Raw genomic sequence first — 22,365 nt, 5'->3', positions numbered from 1 at the left:
TATAATCATACAGGTTTTTTTTTTTTTTTTTTTTTTTTTTTTTTGTTTTTTATAGCTTTTTAAATAATGTAAAATAAAATAAAAAAATTACATTTTGAAATAATTTGCATCCGTGTTTTATTTTTGTTTTTGTTTTGTTTTTTTTAACAATGCATGCCATTTACATTTGTATAAGTTTATGTATATATCTCCTGATCTTCAATAACGGCCCAGTAATATGCCAGTTATATTCCAAGATTATAACACAATTTCACCCCCACACACACACACACACACACACACACACACACACACACACACACCCACACACACACACACACACACACACACACACACACACACACACACACACACACACACACACACACACACACACACACACACACACACACACACACACACACACACACACACATCTGGGTTTTTTAACACGTCTACGATTATAATATCCAACCCCAGAATAACCTCCCTTAGAATACGCACAACACTGGTGTTGTCCCTATGTCTATGCATATCTAATGAGAGACACCACGCTACCATATTTGCATATACAGAGTCCCAGCTTGCTACAGGCACCCCCCCAGCTATGCCTGTCTGCTGAGAAAGCATCACACCCCCTCTCTGAATACACATCCATTACCCACTACGAGTTTACCGTCCCCAGTGAATCTGACCCCTGTCTACGGAGGAGCCTGAGGGGCTAACTGCATAAAACTTACAGATATTATGATTTTTATCCAAAATGTATGAAATGCGTTCTGTTCAGTGTGAAAATCTGTATCAGATGCTGCTGATTACCTCAACAGAGATGAGGAAATTGAAACACTGATTTGAAATAAATAAAATTATCCCTAAACTTTGGGGTAAAAACCAAGTTTATGTTATTCGGAAAACCGTACAATAGATATACAAGTTGTAGCGATGTAACTATAGAATATTCAAAACAGTACAATTCCCTTTAAAATGTTTTGAGCATCATTCAGAAAATAGAAATACTGTAGACACATTACAATTAATAGACTTTAACCTCACCAAGCACTTATTGACCTAAGACCTAAAAATTCTAAAGAAGTGGTTTGATATAAATAAATTATCATTAAACATATGCAAAACTAAATTTATTATATTCGGCAATAAAAATATAAATTCAGCAGTCAAACTAACCATAAATAACAATCAGATCGATCAAGTAACCCACATAAATTCCTAGGAATCATGATTGACAGCAAACTCACCTGGAAACCTCACATAGACTACTTAAAAACTAAAATATCGAAAACAATAGCAATCCTATACAAAATGAAAGACATCATTAATACAAAATCACTACAGACTTTATACAATTCCCTATTTCTACCATATCTGACTTACTGTGTCGAAGTCTGGGCAAACACATATAAAACTATACTACACCCCATTTTTATTCTACAAAAGAAAGCAATAAGAATTGTCAACCGGGCTGACTATTATGCGCCATCAAATCCACTATTTATTAAAAACCGCACATTGAAATTTGAAGATCTAGCCAACCTCAACATAGCACTTATTGACCTAAGACCTAAAAATTCTAAAGAAGTGGTTTGATATAAATAAATTATCATTAAACATATGCAAAACTAAATTTATTATATTCGGCAATAAAAATATAAATTCAGCAGTCAAACTAACCATAAATAACAATCAGATCGATCAAGTAACCCACATAAATTCCTAGGAATCATGATTGACAGCAAACTCACCTGGAAACCTCACATAGACTACTTAAAAACTAAAATATCGAAAACAATAGCAATCCTATACAAAATGAAAGACATCATTAATACAAAATCACTACAGACTTTATACAATTCCCTATTTCTACCATATCTGACTTACTGTGTCGAAGTCTGGGCAAACACATATAAAACTATACTACACCCCATTTTTATTCTACAAAAGAAAGCAATAAGAATTGTCAACCGGGGCTGACTATTATGCGCCATCAAATCCCCTATTTATTAAAAACCGCACATTGAAATTTGAAGATCTAGCCAACCTCAACATAGCACTTATTGACCTAAGACCTAAAAATTCTAAAGAAGTGGTTTGATATAAATAAATTATCATTAAACATATGCAAAACTAAATTTATTATATTCGGCAATAAAAATATAAATTCAGCAGTCAAACTAACCATAAATAACAATCAGATCGATCAAGTAACCCACATAAATTCCTAGGAATCATGATTGACAGCAAACTCACCTGGAAACCTCACATAGACTACTTAAAAACTAAAATATCGAAAACAATAGCAATCCTATACAAAATGAAAGACATCATTAATACAAAATCACTACAGACTTTATACAATTCCCTATTTCTACCATATCTGACTTACTGTGTCGAAGTCTGGGCAAACACATATAAAACTATACTACACCCCATTTTTATTCTACAAAAGAAAGCAATAAGAATTGTCAACCGGGCTGACTATTATGCGCCATCAAATCCCCTATTTATTAAAAACCGCACATTGAAATTTGAAGATCTAGCCAACCTCAACATAGCACTTATTGACCTAAGACCTAAAAATTCTAAAGAAGTGGTTTGATATAAATAAATTATCATTAAACATATGCAAAACTAAATTTATTATATTCGGCAATAAAAATATAAATTCAGCAGTCAAACTAACCATAAATAACAATCAGATCGATCAAGTAACCCCACATAAATTCCTAGGAATCATGATTGACAGCAAACTCACCTGGAAACCTCACATAGCCTACTTAAAAACTAAAATATCGAAAACAATAGCAATCCTATACAAAATGAAAGACATCATTAATACAAAATCACTACAGACTTTATACAATTCCCTATTTCTACCATATCTGACTTACTGTGTCGAAGTCTGGGCAAACACATATAAAACTATACTACACCCCATTTTTATTCTACAAAAGAAAGCAATAAGAATTGTCAACCGGGCTGACTATTATGCGCCATCAAATCCCCTATTTATTAAAAACCGCACATTGAAATTTGAAGATCTAGCCAACCTCAACATCGCAATAATAATGTACAAAGCATATAACAGGTCACTTCCAGTCAGCATGCTGGAGCTATTCAAGCCTAGGGAAACCAGGTACGAACTCAGGGGAATCGGAATTTTTAAAAAGACTACAATTTCACGGACCAACATCAAAGAGAGATGTCTATCTGCCATTGGGGTGAATCTATGGAATAATCTGGACACTGAATTAAAATTAATCAAGTCAATCATTAAATTCAAGAGAACATATAAAACAAAGGTAATCGAGGGCTATATGAAATCACTCTAAGTGTTAATTATATAATAACAGTAACTATACAGTATATATATATGTATCCCCGTACCCACCGTTATCTGTATAAAGGAATGTGTGTGTGTGTGTGTGTGTGTGTGTGTGTGTGTGTGTGTGTGTGTGTGTGTGTGTGTGTGTGCGTGAGGACATACACATCTCAAAAACAAACCAAAACAGTATTCATGTATATGAGGCAACCACTTCATATACATGTAAACACATATGTATGTAGGACCATATGTATGTGTGTTTGTATCATAGGCAAATGTATGTATGTATGTATATATGTATGTATGTATGCAATGTAAGTTTATAAAAGAAACAAGTGAATAATTATTATTATTAGTAACATCATCATTGTAACAATTGTCACTAAGTTGTAGAAATAGTGATGTTTGACCAGCTTTTTTGATCAGATTTATTTTTTTTATTTTTTTCTTTCAACATGATTGTGTCTAATCCTTTCATTAGAAATGCAGCAATGTAGAAAACGGATTTCTCTATTTATTTTTTATTTTTCCTTATGAGATTACTGAAATCTCAAAAAGGTGGGCATAATAAGCTTCGGCTTCAACCCTTTCCTTTTCGGTCAATTGTATCATCCTTGTATGTAATAATGTTGGATAAACCATGACCGAGACAAATAAATTATCTATCTATCTATATTATAAATAACTCATTTTTTCCTTTTTAACAGCGGTGTTCAACTCCAAACGTAATGAAATGCTAACATTATACAAACAACGTGAAAAACAACGTGAGTCAGACTTCCACGTTATTGCAATACATTTTCTAGCAACACCGAGTGCCACCTCTATAAAATTTATTTTGTGTCTACCTAAATTTGCACTGATTGCACTGAAGTTTCCTAAAAGGCACAGCTCAGGATCCACCGGGAAGGGAGCATCTATAATTTTAGCCAGTGTATCGCCAATATCATGCCAGAATGTTTTCACTTTTATACATTGCCATGTACAGTGCAAAAATGAGGCTTCTTCCGTACTGCACCTAAAACATAAATCTGAGATAACAAGGTCTCCATGTATTTCAAATAGGGCTACCAAATCTTAAAAAAAATTCTCAAAACCCCCTTGAACTTCTCAAAGTATATGTAATCTTCTCAAGAGGGACCCAACTGTTCAATTCTGAGAACCATCTTGCGATAGGTGGGGGGGAGTCAGACTTCCACGTTATTGCAATACATTTTCTAGCAACACCGAGTGCCACCTCTATAAAATTTATTTTGTGTCTACCTAAATTTGCACTGATTGCACAGGTATAGAAAATAGTGGATGAATTCCCCAGACCACTGAAAAAATGCACTATGTGACTGAAATCACATCAGGGCATAGGTGGTACTGCAGGGTAGTTATATATGTATATAGACCTTGACCACTAGGTGGGGGTATCCTTGTGCATGGATATATTACCTCATGTAAGTTAATTAAGTACCTGCAAAAGAAAGAAACCTACACTTACCTTTTCCAACCACAAAACAAAACATGAACCATTAAAATCACATCAGGGCATAGTTGGTACTGCAGTGTAATTTATATATATATATAGAAATTGACTACTAGGCGGGGTATCCATGACTTACCCAATAAATAAACAAAAGTCAGTCTAGTGTGTACCCTCCGAACCATCCATCCAGACAGCCATATGAAAAATGTTCTCCCACTGTATAAATAGGGAAAGCCTTACGATATGTATATGTATATCGTGTAATCTGTAATGTATTGTATACTTTCGATTGTATACTTTTATGAATCTGTGCTCCAAACCATGTGATCATGGTTGTGAGTTAAATAAATGATGATGATGACACATAACAAAAGCCATGTGTTTCCCCTGTCACCTGTCAGCTGTCAGCTGGCAATTGTCACCTGTCAACTGTCAACTGTCACCTGTCAGCTGTCAGCTGACAATTGTCACCTGTCAACTGTCAACTATCACCTGTCACCTGTCACCTGGCACTTGAAAGGAGTGGAGAGAGCCCCCACCCTTGTTTACACAACACCCCTGTTTTTTAAAATCTAATTAACACATTCTGATGTCCACCTGGCACTTGAAAGGAATCGAACCCCCATTGTTCTCATTTTCACACTTTGAAAACGGAGGTGTCTAGACGGTCAACACGGTCAACACAGCTGTTCCGACACAGCTGTGTCCCACAGGAAGAAAGAGGAAGGGAGGGAGAGAGAGATGATCAGCTTTTTTTTTTTAAACACACACACACACTGTCATGGAAAATGTGCGATTAGCTTTCATTATTTAATAATAACACTATGCTAATTATATTTATGATATTTATGATATATATATATATATAATATGATTTATGATTTATGGAATGTATGGAATTCAAGGAATGTAAATAATTGAATGCATAAATTAATTACTCATTTGCATAATTTATGCATTAATTGACTCAGTGGCGCCCCCAGTGGTCAAAAGGTGTAGCAAACAGACACCATACTATACTACTCTTTACCCTATGTAAATGTTCTCACCAAATAATAAGTAGCCTACAGCAATACATTGACAATTTACAATGTAGGCATTTAGCATGGGAATACATCACATAAAAAGCATTTATCATGAAATATGCGTAAGCTAAGAACATAACAGTGGAATATAATGAAACTATACATACAATTCTATACAATTCTTTGACAAGACTTGAGATACTCTTCTTTAATATCTCATCATGACTTTTCACACAAAAAAATATATATAGATACCATGGAGGGCGAGGGGGGGGGGAGGGGTAAAAATACAGTGGGTTTATTATTTTTTTTTAATTCCTAAAACAACTAAACTTCTCCTTTAGTCCACCCATTCCTGGATTCCTGGGACACATTTTTTTCGGACGTGTCCAGTTCGACCCCAGAATTAGTGCCAAAGTGTCCTTGAGCAAGACTCTGAACCCCTAACTGCCCCCGATGAGCAGGTTGGTGCCTTGCATGATTTCCTCCGCCATCGGTGTGTGAATGAATGGGTGAATGTATACAATCTATGTAAAGAGCTTTGGACAAAGGCAATATATGAATGCACCATTTACACACCTGTCACTGAGCTGAGCAGGTATGCATAAGACTTTGGTGTTTCCAACAAACAAAAATACAAAACAAAGGTGACATACTGAATAAAAACAAAACAACTTCAACTTGTACCTGAACTGTTTGTTTATTGCCTCATCACAGGTATACCATGTTTAAGAAACGTGTTATCCATACAAGCTCCAATGATTGTTACAAATATAGTCACATGCAGGAAATGAGATAGAAACACAGGAAATGTCAAATGACGGGGCCGGGACAAATAAGAATTATGTTTGAAAAATAACTAAAAAGGCAGAATATTGTGCAAGGAAGAGACAGTAATGAGTATTCATAGTATACATACATAAAGTGATAAAGCCTGTGTCGCTATAAGACATCATTCAGTAACATAAGTACAAACGTACAAACCACGTATACACCCCTGGTTGATGAATGGCTGAGGTGGAGCGTCAGGCCTCATTCACGCGTATCAAATCGATGTGCTCTGTCTGTGATTAATGGCTGCCCAGTGCCCACAATGCAATTCCAATGGGAGTCACATGGTTTGACCAAACATTTGTGTTTGATTGCTGATTGCAGCCTCATCATCAAACACAAAATGTTTGGTCAAACCATGTGACTCCCATTGGAATTGCATTGTGCCAGCCATTAATCACAGACATGTGAATGAGGCCTTATAGGTGATTACATCAGGTCCATGCTGTACTTAACGTACACTCTAGGTGCCCGCGGGATCGAGAACATTGCAGTACAAAGGTGAGTAGGCCTTCTCTACCGACTGAGCTCTCCGGACACATGAAAGCATAATAACAACAATTAGATACACCACAAAGACTTATCAATACATTTAATCTTCATATATTTGTATAATGTTCATTAATTACCCTAACCGAATTACAGTCACTCTATTCTTCTTCTTCTTATTTTTTCAATCTAGTTTGAATATATTTTTTTCTTAGCACAATCTGCGGGATAAGTCAGTGACAATGAAACCAGCTTGAATCAATTCATCCCACTAATTTGGAACCCCTCATTTTAAACCAGACATTTTCAAATGTAGTAGGTCCATTAATGGCTAGGCGTCACGCTGGGAAGTATATGCTTAATAGAAGTTGGGAAGAAATTCCAAACGTCCGGTCCAGGAATACGACTGGCCCAGTCAGGCTGAATTGGGGGGTTGCTTAAAGCCATCAGACAACCCAACCAGTAGCATTCACCAGCCAGACCTCTGAATGTCTCTGGGACCAGCTCCTTCACTTGGTACTCCTGGAACGGAACCTTTATGATACAATGTGGACGATTAAATAATTGACAACTAAGACTTTGAATGTATACATTAAACATGAATTAACATACATTAATGATTTCCATTCAGTGATTCATAAGACCACAACCCACTCTAAACACAAGCATGTTCCAATACGGTTCTATCCTTGAATAGCCTCTATAGAGAAGTGGTTCCCAGACTTTTTCATGTCAAGGACCCCCAAAATGACACTCATTAGACTGCGGACCCCCCATTTGAAAATATATGCCAAGAACCCCCACGAGAGAAGCTTTTTGCAGCTCTAGCAGTGATTTTCATTTCAAGGACCCCCAGTTTGATAGGCAACAGGCTACGGACCCCCATTTAATGGAATTTCTATCTCCGAGAACCCAATTTATATGGTAAAATCAATGTTAATGAGAGTTAGGGTCCATTTGGTTCCATTTTGTATACACTCTCAGACTATCATTTAGCTGGAGACCCCCATGGAACCCACCCAGACCCCACTTTGGGAATCCGTGTTATATAGAGACCATACCTATAAGCTTCATGTACAGTAACGTATCGTAACGTTTAACACCCTGAACGTTTAACACTCCAACTAAGTAGACCAGGCAAGTAACAAGCCGCACCAAGAGCGGCTTGTTGCTTGAGTTGGAGGCCGGGGTTCGACTCCAGCTCAGGGTGTTAAACGTTACAGTATGCTATACATTTTATATAGTGCACAGAACTCTGATGCCACATACCTGAACAACATCTTCTTTCTTGCTGAGGTATACAACCATTTGTAGATTTTGGGCAGCCAGTTTTCTGTACACTGTTGTTGCCTGTGGAAGAAAATGTAGAAAATTAACAAAGCTGCACAAGTAAAACATAAAATGTATTTATTATATATATATATATATATATTATGTATAATTATATTTTGTTTCTTTTCTTTTTTTAATCATGTTATCATACATCCTTGGGTGAGGGTGACGTGCGGAACGCAAACATTTCCTCCAATCCCTTCTTCTTTTCATCCATGTCATTTCTTGAAGCATCAAACATTCCCTATATGGTGACAAAAGCATTGGGTGTCAGAGGATGCGTGGATTTAGTAAATTAAGCTAAGAATTCAATGAAGGAGACCAGTGGTGGAAAGTAACTATACATTTACTTTACTGTAATGTAAAGTACAATTTTGAGGTATTTGTACTTTACTTGAGTATTTCCAATTTCCAGTACTTTTACTTCTACTCCACTACATCTCAGAGCCGACATTTGTACTTTTACTTCACTACAATCATTTGAAAACTTCAACTTACTAGTTACTTTGGACAGACATTAACCACTTCAACCCTATACATTTCGGCCATTTGAAAATAGCAGATCTACAAGCTCACAATGCATCGCAACGATCTACGCTTGTAGATCTGCTATTTTCAATAGCTTTTGTACACATTTTGAACTTGTGAAATGGGACATTCTGCAATATGAGTACTTTTACTTTTAGTACTTTAAGTACATTTTGATGCCGATACTTTTGTACATTTACTCAAGCATATTTTCAATTCCGTACTTTTACGAAGTAGTTCTAAATTGTATTGGTACTTTTACTTAAGTAAAACAATTGAGTACTTTTTCCACCACTGGATGTTAGTAAATGAAGCTAATAATTGAATGAAGGAGTCTGCGGAACATAATAACGGCACAACGTTCAGTCATCACATACATACCTGAATCAATCTATCTGCCAGATGTCTGTCTTCATTATTGGCTTTCAATTCACGCCTGATTTCAATCCACTTGATGAAGATTAGTTCATCATACATGGATGTCAGCTGTGTCTTGCAAACAGGACTGTCCATGATCTCACAATCTCCTGCCTGCAACTCAACTTTTAGTTTGTCTGCCATTCTTCATAAGGTTGAAAAAAAGAAAGAAAGTATTGTCATGTTGTAGGCTATTACAGTGTTGTTTTCGTCGACTAAAACTGAGACGAAAAATGTTCGTCGACTATACCTTTTTCCACTGATGAAAACTAAACGGAAACTAAATGAAAACTAAGCTTTGATGACTACAACTAAGACTAAACATACTGACGACGGCAGCAAGGCCCGCCTAAACATATTTTGTTCGACTAAATCAACTGTAGATTTAAAAAAAATCTCATGATATTTAGTCGACTAAAACTACTAACATTAAGACATTCCGGGTGACTACAATGTGACTAAAAACTAAATGGAAGCTATTCAAGAGACTATGACTAAAAATAAAATAAAAATGTGCTGCCAAAAACAACACTGGTTGTATAACAAGCTGTAGTTGCTATGATACATTAATAGTCTACTATTTTTTTTTCTGAATGATTCACACATACCTGTTTTTGAATGCGTCAAAATCTTTCTCGCATTCTTTCAGTAGAGCTCTGAGGGAGGAAAAGTATTTTAATATTGTGAAAATGCTTAACTCCTTGATTTCCCAAATTAGTGTATTTTCACTGATTCATCAGATCTGCTCATTTTTAATTCAGAAAACAATTACCCTGCATTAGATGAATTACATTTATTAAAATAGATGACAACAATTAACTGAACTGTATTCAGCATGCGATTATTTCATTGTAAAGGTGTTATTTTCACATCTTGAATTCATAGTGTAGCCTACTTATAGTGTAATAGTGTAGAGAGTAACATATATATATATATTTGGAAGAATATTTACCTTCTCTGGAGTAGATCCTCCTGGAAACTTTGCTCCTTCTTTTTCATACTGTATTACAAACATATTGATAATCATTATAAAACAGACCAGAAATTATGAATTCTTGCAATTAATACTGCATATTAGTGTTGACAAAAATATATAGATTATATTTGTAAACTGGTAATAATGCTGGTTTTGAGCTCACCTTTGATTATGTTCTCGCATATTCGCTTCACACCTGCCACAGCTTGGTTTCTCCTGGTAATATTGCTTTTTCTCTTTCCTTCTGTATTACAAAAATATTGGTAATCATTATAAAACGCGTAGGAGCAGAAATGATACATTCTTGCAATTAATACTGCATAATAATGTTGACAAAAATGTATACAATATATTTGTAAACTGTATACAAAAATGCATGCTGATTTTGAGCTCACCTTGGATTATGTTGTTGCATATTATCGTCACACCTGCCACAAAATTGTTGATAAAAGTGCATAACAGAGATATAATTCAGTTAACATGTGTTAAGTCTATTTAAAATAAAAATACCAGTCTGTATTGTGCATCTTACAAGTGTGACAAATATGGTAACTAATATCATGGGTGGATACTCTCGGACACGCACACATGGACGCATGCACGCACGCGCACACACACACACACACACACACACACACACACACACACACACACACACACACACACACACACACACACACACACACACACACACGCACACACACACACACACACACACACAGTAATTATTTGGAAAAATATTTACCTTGCCTGCAGGAGTCCCTTGTAATATTTCTCCATATCATCGATTCTGTATTACGAACATATTGGTAATCATTATAAAACACGCAAGACCAGAAATAATCAATTCTTACAGTTACAGCAAATTAATGTTAACAAGATATATTATATGAAAATGGCTTAAACTGTTAAAAAAATATGCCTCACCTTTTTTGACATGCTTGCATGATCTTCTCACAGTTGTCACAGGTAGGCCTAAATGTGCAAAATGCATAACAGATAAATAATTCAGTTAATATGTCAGTCTCTGTGACAAATATAAATGAGTCAAATTCTTTCTCGCGTTCTTTCCGTGCAGTTCTGAGGGAGGAAAAGTATTTTAATATTGTGAAAATGCTTAACTCCTTGATCAAACATTTCCCGAATTACTGTATTTTCATTTGTTTGTGTTCTTCATTCAAGGAGATCTGTTTCATCAGATCTGCTCATTTTTAATTCAGAAAACAATTACCCTGCATTAGATGAATTACATTTATTAAAATAGATGACAACACTAAAATATTCCAGGTGACTAAAATGTGACTAAAACTAAATGAAAACTATTCAAGAGATTATGGCTAAAACTAAAATAGAAATTTGCTGCCAAAAACAATACTGCTATATAGCTGGATCTGATGTTCGCTATGCCTACTTACTGTGTTGGATGCGGCCTATAAACAGCGTGGCGGTGTTGGAGTTGTTGGCCACCTTGCGGCTGCTGCTGCTGCTGCTCCTGCAGCTTCTGCTCCTGCTTCATGTTTGCTGGAGTAAACTAATTATCCAAACGAACAAAAGAACAAAATAGTGACAACATGAGCTAAATATGACCATATAGGCTATTTCTATATTCAAACAAGGGGGCTAATTTTTTTATTTTTTATTTTCATTTATACATTTATTTAACAGGGGCAATATAAAAAAGAACTATGTATCAAGTTGTAAAAAACATGAAACCGTTGCACTGTTTATGGGTTTGTATAGCTAAGGCTAATTTGCAACACCAGTCCCTGGTTAGGCCTTTCTATACAAATATGATCTACCTAAAACAAGGTTTTCTAAAAAATTACACAAATACATCTAATCTAAGTACAAAAGCAATATTAACATTCCCAGATTACACTTGTTTTAAAATGTGCCTAACATATTAGTGTTCACACCTCTGGCTCGATTTCAACCAGAGTTTAACTTCATCATTAAACATTTTGAGATCATTTTGTCTTTGTATTTCAGTTGGTAGGGCATTCCACAAGTGTGCCCCTTTTACTGAATAAGAGGACTGACCAAATGTGGTGTTACGCTTTGCTACCTTGAGGTTGTCGGCTGCTGATGCCCTTGTGGTCCTAGTAGTAGACTTTGGTGTATCTGGTCCTTTTACCTGAGGGCAGAGTATTACGTTATCAACAATATAAAAGGAATTGGATACATATTTGGTCATCATGTTGCCTATAGCCTACATTTTACTTGTATGTCATGAATGGCACTTTGACATGTTTTTTTAGCGACCAACTTGTCTTTCAAATATAGCTATGTTATAACCTCATCCATCAAAGAAACATTTATAAAAGTAAAAAAAGAATCAGTGCTTACCATGTTGAACTGCAGCGATGGGCAATTGCCTGCCATGTCTTCTCTTGTTTTGCCTCAGATCAGATTTCCGTCGACACTTAAAAGCTGGTCTGTCTCCTGCACCAATGTAGGCTACACTGTATTTGTGATCTTAAAAGCTGGTCTGTCTCCTGCACCAATGTAGGCTACACTAGGTGGTCTTAGAAGCTGGTCTGTCTCCTGCACCAATGTAGGCTACACTGTAGGTGATCTTAAAGCTGGTCTGTCTCCTGCACCAATGTAGGCTACACCGTAGGTAGATGATCTTAGACGCCTATAGGGACAGGCTATGTAATTTGCTGATGCCCCGCCCCCCTGCGTGTTATTGGCTCCCACAACTACAGTTCCCAGTATGCTAAAGGCTTCATTGGTTAGGTGGTCTTATGGGATGGGCTGTAATTGCTGAAACCACACCCAAAAACACATGACAGTGCAGGACCCATGGGTGATGCAAGTGCACCACAATGGCCTGGCACCTGGCAGAACCTGAAAATAATGATTAAAATTTGGGGTAGATCGGACACATGCATTTGTGATCTTTACCATTTAGTAGAACACAAGTCCCACTAACTTTGAAGGCCAAAATAACGATTTCCCCATTGTACAATGGTTATATATTCACCTCTTTTAATTATTGCATAATCTGGGCCTAAGTCTTTTTAGGCTGCTTGACAGCCTTCAAATCCGTGGTGAGTGGTGATCCACACATGCGTGGTTTTATGGACATTTGAAATGTTAAAAATAGTGTAGTGCCCCATATGTGTACATTTTCTTTTTTGTGTGTGATTAATTTCATGGCAGCAGACCCCTGAACAGCGTTTGTGCCAAGTTTGGAGAGAGATGGTCTGGAGAATACGTAGGTTATACCCAGGCTTGGAATTTCATCATTTTAGGGGTTTTAAATAAAACTAGGTTTTAGTTTATTGAAATAATGAATATTATTTAAGGGTTATAAGCATAAATGTAATAATGTAGAGACTATCTGCAGTGAAATAAATAAATTATGGTATTTACAGATACAGATACTGATCCATGCATGTGCAGCCCTGCAAAACCAGAGCTACTTCATTAGTTTAAAGATGGGGACTCAGGGGAGGTAAGAATTCAGACACGTGTGATTAAGTCAGATGAGAAGCTGATGAGACAGTTACCATTGTCTTAGAACAGTGCTAGAACTCATGATTCAACCTTTAGAAGTTTAGATCAATACAGAAGTCACATGACAGACGGAGCACTCCTGCTCTGTGATCCCTGATGATGTGGTGTGACTTTTTTTGATTGATCTAATACTTAATTAACATGCATGGTGGAACAAAAGAATAGGATTTTAACCTAAATAAGTCCTCAGCCCTATTCGATTCATCGAGACATTTAAAGGCAAACAATAATAGAATAGAGTAGGCGTACTGTTATGTTAGGTAAACATAGCCCTAATTATGAAAATGTATATCTGGATGATAATTTAAAGGACTGTATAATTTAATAACTTAATACCTTCGATAGCAGAGCTGAAATAAATACTTTCTGAAAAGTCTATGAGGAAAATAAACGGGGATTTATTTTCCGGGTCTCTCGAGGGGGCGGGACTGCGACGCTCTATAGCAACTACATTAGGGTGACTGACCACCCTGCGTATAGGGGCCCATTGCTGGCTCCTTACGCCACTGCAATAGACCCAATTAAGTGAAGGTCCTTGTGGACAAAGTGAGGCTCTATAGACCCAGGTTAGTGATGGTCCTAGTGGACAAAGTGAGGCTCTATAGACCCAGGTTAGTGATGGTCCTAGTGGACAAAGTGAGGCTCTATAGACCAAGGTTAGTGATGGTCCTAGGTGCAGGTATGTTTCAAACTGAGGCTTTACAAAGTACTCAATTAACCCAGTGCTTTAGTCCAGTAGTTCCCATAACTTTAAATGTCAAGGACCCCCAACTTGACAATCATTAGCCTGCGGACCCCATAAGAGAATAGTTTTACGGCTCTAGCAGAGATTCTCAACCAGTTTAGTTTCAAGGACCCCCAGGTTTGACCTGAATTAAGCTACGATCCCCAATTTAATGGCATTTCTATCTATGGGACCACAATATAAATTGAAAAATACTAACGGGCCCGTTTGGTTCCATTTGTACACTCTGTACACTCTGAGTTACAGACCCATAATGGTCTATTTGGTTCCTAACTATCATTTAGCTGGGGACCCCTGGGACTCCCTCAAGGACCCATGGGGGTCCCCGGACCCCAATTTGGGAACCACTGCTTTGGTCAAAGTATACTGTAGATCAGTGGTTCCCACATTTTTTCATGTCAAGGACCCCCAAATCAACATTTATTAGGCCACGGACCCCCCATTTGAAAACAGTGACCTCGATAAGGGAGGATTTTTACGACTCTAGCAGTGATTCCGAAACATATTTATTTCAAGGACTCCCAGTTTCACACGCATTATGCTACGGACCCCCGATTTAACGGCATTTCTTTCTCTGGTACCCCAATTTATATTGTAAAACCACTGTTAATTTAACTCTGAGAGCATACAAATGGAACCACATGGACCCGTTAGGGTCCACTTGGTTCCATTTATACACTCTCTGAGTTACAGACACATAAGGGTATTCAGAATTACATTTATTTTGCAACACATTTCGACCGTGAGGATAGCCTATTATATAATTGTTTGTCTTTAAATGTCTCTATGAATTGAATACACAGGACTTTAATGGAAACATGCCCTTAATGATGGATTATTTGGGTTATCCTTTTAGCATTATTTTTTGTAACGGTGTGCCACAGGAACAATACTTGTGACAATGATGAGACAATGGTAACAATATGTCTCATCAGCTTCTCATCTGACCTAATCAAACGGGCACTCATGTGACATGTGAATTCCTCAGATGGCTGCAGATCTGTATGTCAGAGTTGTATACCTATTATATAATGTATGACTCGAGTTGGCTTCGTACAACGATTAAAAGGTCTTTAAATAAATACTTTTTGAAATGTCTATGGGGAAAATGCATTGGGATTCATTTCCTGGGCCTGGAGTCGTCATGAAAGGGGCGGGACTGCGACGCTCTATAGGAGTGGTTGCACCACTCAAAAATGACAGATGCTTATTTACTAAATCAGTACAAATCTATAGTGAGTATTGAGCAAGATGTTAACATTAATTTCCTAATAGTAGAACAATTCATTTACTCCAACAGTTTGAGGAGTGCTAGCCCCTCCTATATTCAGCTATAGTGTAGATTTCTGTCCTAAATGCCATTGACAATGAATGGAGAATTAATGTCATATAGGCTATCGGCTTTTTTTACCTACACAATCCTACATTCATTGTCACAAAAATGACAATGAATGGATGATGTATGATGATAAGAGTGCCACTCACTTCACACAGGTGTGATTTTTAACAGGTCAGCTTGTTTCTGCAAGCAACAACACTCCCATCTCAAAATCCCTTAAAGTTACACTCTTCATAGGAAATAAAACGTCTGGGTTTCCGAGGCTAGGTCTTAATGGGCTAGTGCAGGGGTAGGCAACCTGCGGCTCTAGAGCCACATGTGGCTCCCAGTTGCTACGGCAAAGAAATATGAATAGGAATAAGAGGTTTTCCTTTTCTTTTACATTTCATCATCATTTATTGAATTTGTAGTAGGCATAAAGTTATTCTTTCATTTTGATATTGCAAAGCAATGTTGCCTATACACCAGATAAAAATATGAATCAAATTGAATGAAGGAAAATAGAAAAATACACTTTTATTTGTTTTCACCACCAATGCTGCTGGCTTACTGGTACAGTATACTTGATATGCTTTGAGAAATTATCAAACAATAAAATGTAATATTGAAAGACCAGAAAAATCACAAATACTTAAAGTTTGCTTTATTAAAGCAAACATATTTTGCAGTTCCAATTGACTGGGGGGTGTCGCCATTTACTCAAACCCGCGGACGAAACCATGCTCGCCACACGGAGATATGCACTCTGAGAGCATTCAGAAACTTTTGCCTTCACAATAAAAGCATACAGCTTTCACAAGTTGGCCCATGAAGACAAGGAAAAGGATTAAGAATTCGGTGGCATTTCACATTGCAAAAGATTTTTTTCCAAAATGTAAAAATATTAAGGAATTAATTTGGACAATGGTAATGGAGATATTGTACAAATTGTCACTTTATTAATCCCCAAGGTTTGGACTGCATTTCATTTTCAACACAAAACCTTAAACTGACTTTCTGTGTGGAATATAAATATTGCCTTTATTGACTGAGTGACTTTGTGTTGGGTTGAATCCATCTGTGTTTTGAAGTATAACCAGGTAGGTTGCTGTTTTTTACACAGTGACCTTTGTAGGGTGTTTTATGATTCAAACCTTTAATGGTGGAAACCACTACATAAATATAGTGGCCCGATGTGGGGGCATGATAAGGTCATGTATTAATACCACCAAATAAAATGGTGCTACCTAATTTGTGGTGGCTCTACCAAATGAAAAGGTATAGGTATAGGTAATGGTAAAGGTATAGTGGTAGCACCAGTGCTACCTGTGAAAAAGTTAGTCTGGAGCCCCGTCTATGTGTGCACGTCCCTTGTGCAGTATTATATCCCACTGCAGTTCTAGGAAAGCCCCGCTGTGATTGGCCAGTAGTCGTTGTGATTGACAGTTCTCATTTTTGCGACCAGTCATTAGTCCTACAACTACAACCTATCTTAAACCCTCACCCTAAACCTAACCTCCCACGGGGCAGCACACCTAAACCTAACCTTAACCAATGTCTAACCAATGACTAGTCCAAACTAAGTATGCACCCCCTAAACCTAACCCGAACGGCCTAACCTCAGTAAAACTATGCCTTCCCGGGAGTCAACCCATTTGGGCCTGATTTAAAAAAAAAATCTTCTAAATCATGACAATTCTCTGAAAAACCTCATGTTTCTATATCAGTGGTTGTCAATATTTCATGTCAAGGACCCCAAAGATTATATGTAATTGGCCCGGAGGCCGGTCTTTGCACAACACATTCTTTTGACAGTATACAGATTTGTCCAAACTTCACGCAAAATTGGTACAGTCTCTCTAGAGCCACTACTAAACGAAAGGGGTACAGAAGTACTGAAGATTCAGTACTTCTGTATAAACCTTTTGGAAGCTGATCAGGGTGTGGGGTATGGACAATCTGAAAGACCCCTTTCGTTTAGTAGTGGCTCTAGAGAGACTGTACCAAGACTGCTATTATAGAGTGTCGCAGTCCTGCCCCGTTTCATGACGACGCCAGGCCCAGGAAATAATTCCCAATGCATTTTTCACATAGACATTTCAAAAGGTATTTATATAAAGACCTTATAAGCGTCGTACAAAGCCAACTCGAGTTGTGACAAATCATGACAACAAACACAATATGTTGGACCAAACTAATAATTACAAAGAAGAAAAACAACAACTAAAAAGTGTTGTAACCTGCCGTTTTTTTCTTCTTTCTAATTATTTGATCAGCCCAAAACATTGTGTTAATATTCATGATTTGTCAGAACTAGAGTTGGCTTTGTCCGCAGCGTAAACGTCTTGAAATAAATACTTTTTGAAAAGTATATGAGGAAAATGAACGGGGAATTATTTTCCGGGTCTCTCGAGGGGCGGGACTGCGACGCTCTATAGCGCCCCTCAGAAAAACAAAAACAGCAATAATACTTTCCACATGCTATGCACTGCAGGGCTGGAGGAGTGAGACGTCTTTTTTGTAACCCTTTTTTTCACCCAGTGTCAATTATTGTCTCCACCAGGCCGAAGGCATGTGGGGAGAGTATGTTTTGCACTCCGTCCGTCCGCGTGTCCGTCCGTCCGTTTGTGTGTCCGTGTGTCCGTGTGTCCGTGTGTCCGTGTGTCCGTGAACAGCTAATCTCGGCCACCGTTAACCCGGTCGATGCCATATTTTGCACACACACTCCCTGGATGCCAACCATGAACCTCTGCCCCAAACTTTCCAGAACGGCCTGTTATAGCGCCACCAGGAGGCCGCTTTGTGCAAAACAAGTTTTTGCACAGTACACCTACAGATTTTGTCCAAACATCACGCAAATTGGTACACAGTCTCTCTAGAGCCATTCAACGAAACGGGTCTTTCAGATTTATCACACTCCATCCTGATTGGTTAAGATTGGCTTCCAAAGTTCACAGGAGTGCTCAGTTTCAAACAAAATGCTGCAAATCATGAACACATCGCGTGATTTCCGTGAAATTGTACACCCACATTCCCACTAGGCCCAGGACGAAATGCCACATGAACAATTTCAACTCAGCCTCAAGGTGGCGCTATAACTGGCCGAAAAGTGTTTTTACCTCTAACTGCACGGATCTGTGGATAACCTGGTGGAGACCTGTGCCCGGAAGGGCACTTTTTCTAGTTGTCTAATGTAATCCTGGTCATCTTTTCACCTGACAGGAGGGGCGTTTCACTGGGAGGACGTAGCACGTGGTAGGAACACGTTATTCCAACCAGTTCCTTTCCGCTCCATCGAGGCTGGACAGGAAAATAACAGCAGAGGGCGCTGTTTTCCCTTTTATGGGGGGCCGATGGGTTCCCAGATTGCAACTTTTTCTTAAATTTTATTATATATATTTTGTCTTTATTGATATAGGATGTATAAAACGAACAGTAGATTGACAGGAAATGGAGAGAGATGGGGGTGACACAGCAAAGGTCATCGGGATTGGGGATGGAACCCCCAACACACTGTCAGTCTAGATTAAACAGCCTAGGCAGCCTAGGTGGTTCCCAGACGGCTATACGCCAGCTGCCCAGATCGATACTTGCCCTAAAACTCATCCTTTTCATAACTGTGACTATTGTTCTCCTGCTCGCCCTCTCCGCTGTCTGGTTGGCTGCCGGCCGCTCCGTCGTAAAGCTTTGTGACGATGGGCTGCACCACGTCTTCCAGCTCCTTCCTCCGGGCCCGGAAGTCGTCCAGGTCAGCGTTCTGGTGAGACTCCATCCACTTGATGGTGTCCGCCACGGCCTTCTCCACGGCGTCCTTGTCCTGGTCGGACAGCTTCCCGCCGAGCTTGTCCTTGTCTGCGACCTGGGCACTCAGGGTGTAGGCGTAGCTCTCCAGGTCGTTGCGGGCGTCGATGCGCTCCCTCAGCTTGGCGTCGTCGTCGGCGAAGCGCTCGGCCTCGTCCACCATGCGCCTGATGTCCTCGGGCGTCAGGCGGTTCTGCTCGTTGGTGATGGTGATCCTGTTCTTGTTGCCCGTGCCCTTGTCCTCGGCCGAGACGCGCAGGATGCCGTTGACGTCGATCTCGAAGGTGACCTCGATCTGGGGCACGCCGCGGGGCGCCGGCGGGATGTCGCCCAGGCCGAAGCTGCCCAGCAGGTGGTTGTCCCGGGTCAGGGAGCGTTCGCCCTCGTAGACGTTGACCGTGACCACGGCCTGGTTGTGGGCAGCGGTGGAGAAGGTCTGTGATTTCTTGGCAGGCACCACCGTGTTCCGGGGGATCAGCTTGGTCATCACGCCGCCCACGGTCTCGATGCCCAGCGTCAACGGGCAGACGTCGAGGAGGACCACGTCGCCAGTGTCCTCCTCGCCGGACAGCACGCCGGCCTGCACGGCGGCTCCGTAGGCCACCGCCTCGTCGGGGTTGACGCCTCGGGATGGCTCCTTGCCGTCAAAGAACTCCTTCACCAGCTGCTGGATCTTGGGTATCCGCGTGGAGCCTCCGACCAGGACGATCTCGTCGATGTCCGACTTCTCCAGCTTGGCGTCCTTCAGCACCTGCTGCACGGGCTTCATCGTGGAGCGGAACAGCTCCGCGTTGAGCTCCTCGAACTTGGCGCGGGTGAGCGTCTCGGAGAAGCCGGCGCCCTCGTGGAATGATTCGATCTCCACGCGGGCCTGATGCTGGGAAGACAGCGTCCTCTTGGCCTTCTCGACCTCGCGCCGGAGCTTCTGCACGGCACGGTTGTCCCGGCGCACGTCCTTCTTGCCGCCCGTCTTCTTCTCGTAGAGCCTGAGGAAGTGCTCCATGACAGCCTGGTCAAAGTCCTCGCCTCCCAGGTGGGTGTCGCCGCTGGTGGCGACCACCTCGAACACACCATTGTCGATGGTGAGCAGGGACACGTCGAAGGTTCCGCCGCCCAGGTCGAACACCACAATGTTCTTCTCTCCCTCCTTCTTGTCCATGCCGTAGGCGATGGCGGCGGCCGTCGGCTCGTTGATGATCCTCATGACGTTGAGTCCGGCGATGACGCCGGCGTCCTTGGTGGCCTGGCGCTGTGCGTCGTTGAAGTAGGCGGGGACGGTGACCACGGCGTGGGTCACCTTCTTCCCCAGGTAGGCCTCGGCCGTCTCTTTCATCTTGGTCAGCACCATGGCAGAGATCTCCTCGGGGGCGAAGGTCTTCTTCTGGCCACCGCCGGTCTCCACCTGAAAATGGGGCTTGGTCTTCTTCTCGAGGACCTCGAAGGGCAGGTACTTGACGTCCTTCTGCACGGAGGGATCGCCCCAGGCGAGGCCGATGAACCTCTTGGCGTCGAAGATGGTGTTCTCGGGGTTGGAGGTCAGCTGGTTCTTGGCGGCGTCGCCGATCAGGCGCTCGCCGTCGGCCGTGAAGGCCACGTACGACGGGGTGATGCGGTTTCCCTGGTCGTTGGCGATGATCTCGACACGGCCGTTTTTGAACACTCCCACACACGAGTAGGTGGTCCCCAGGTCAATTCCGATCACCGTGCCAAAATTCTCCTTGTCAGTGCTGGCCGCAAATGTGGTGCTGGCCACCAGCAGAAGCAGTAAGTACAATAGCTTCATGTCACTCCTGTCTGCTCGCCTTCCCTTAAGGGATAATTATGTCCGACTCTCTTAAGATTTGCTTCTGGTCGCAGAAAATACTCTCTCTCCTGACAATTATAAATTTCTATGTTATCATTTGAAACTGCTGCTATGTACACCTTTATACACCTCTGCTATAACGTGGCATGTTCTGTCGTCATGATGTCATATACAGGTCCATATTTGGAAAGAGCATAGACGGAATGGGGCCAGAGGTGGGGAAAAGTAATCACATTTATGCGTAAAAGTATCAATATTGCATTGCTTATAGTGCAGTTTAAAATAGTCCATAGAGCTGTTTAAGGCTAAACAGGCTAGTATTTATCCTGACTTAACTCCTACCTGTGACAAGTGCAAGAGCGGTGAAGCAACTTTGATCCATCAGTATTGGATGTGTCCAAAATTACAACCATTTTGGGGGAATGTGTTCAATACTACATTCTACACCCAAATCTAGACCCATATCCCTTAGTGGCTCTCCTCGGCACTGCTGGAAGGGATGACCTTCCTCTAACACGCATAGAGTGTCGTATGGTCGACTTTTCCTTGTTGCTTGCTAGGCGTGCTATTCTGCTCAAATGGAAGGATGCTGCCCCGCCCGTGCTCCGTCAGTGGCTTCATGATATAATGTCCTGTCTCGAGTTGGAGATGTTAAGGTTTTCAATTGCCAGCTCTGAAAAAAAGTTTTACAAGACCTGGGGTCCGTTTATGACATTCTACCACAACACACAAACTGTATAGTGTGCCGTGCCTATGCCTATGCCTCGGTCAACGCCAAACCACA

General features: G+C 40.2%; 2 protein-coding genes across 2 annotated transcripts in view; one reads left to right on the top strand and one right to left on the bottom strand.

Moving 5' to 3' along the window:
• Positions 1 to 22,365, top strand: part of LOC310867339 (protein EOLA1) — a 388,860-nt gene that overhangs the window by 52,383 nt on the left and 314,112 nt on the right. The window lies entirely within an intron of this gene.
• Positions 19,572 to 21,560, bottom strand: LOC310866384 (endoplasmic reticulum chaperone BiP-like; the record flags this gene model as incomplete). The annotated part of the gene is made up of 1 exon (XM_083775990.1): positions 19,572 to 21,560. The coding sequence occupies one exon, from the start codon at positions 21,558 to 21,560 to the stop codon at positions 19,572 to 19,574; it is 1,989 nt and encodes a 662-aa protein (XP_083632116.1).

Source organism: Protomyctophum parallelum (genome assembly GCF_964188405.1).
Source record: "Protomyctophum parallelum genome assembly, chromosome: 11".
NCBI classification, from domain to species: Eukaryota; Metazoa; Chordata; class Actinopteri; order Myctophiformes; family Myctophidae; genus Protomyctophum; species Protomyctophum parallelum.
This window is presented reverse-complemented; position numbering and strand designations above follow the sequence as displayed.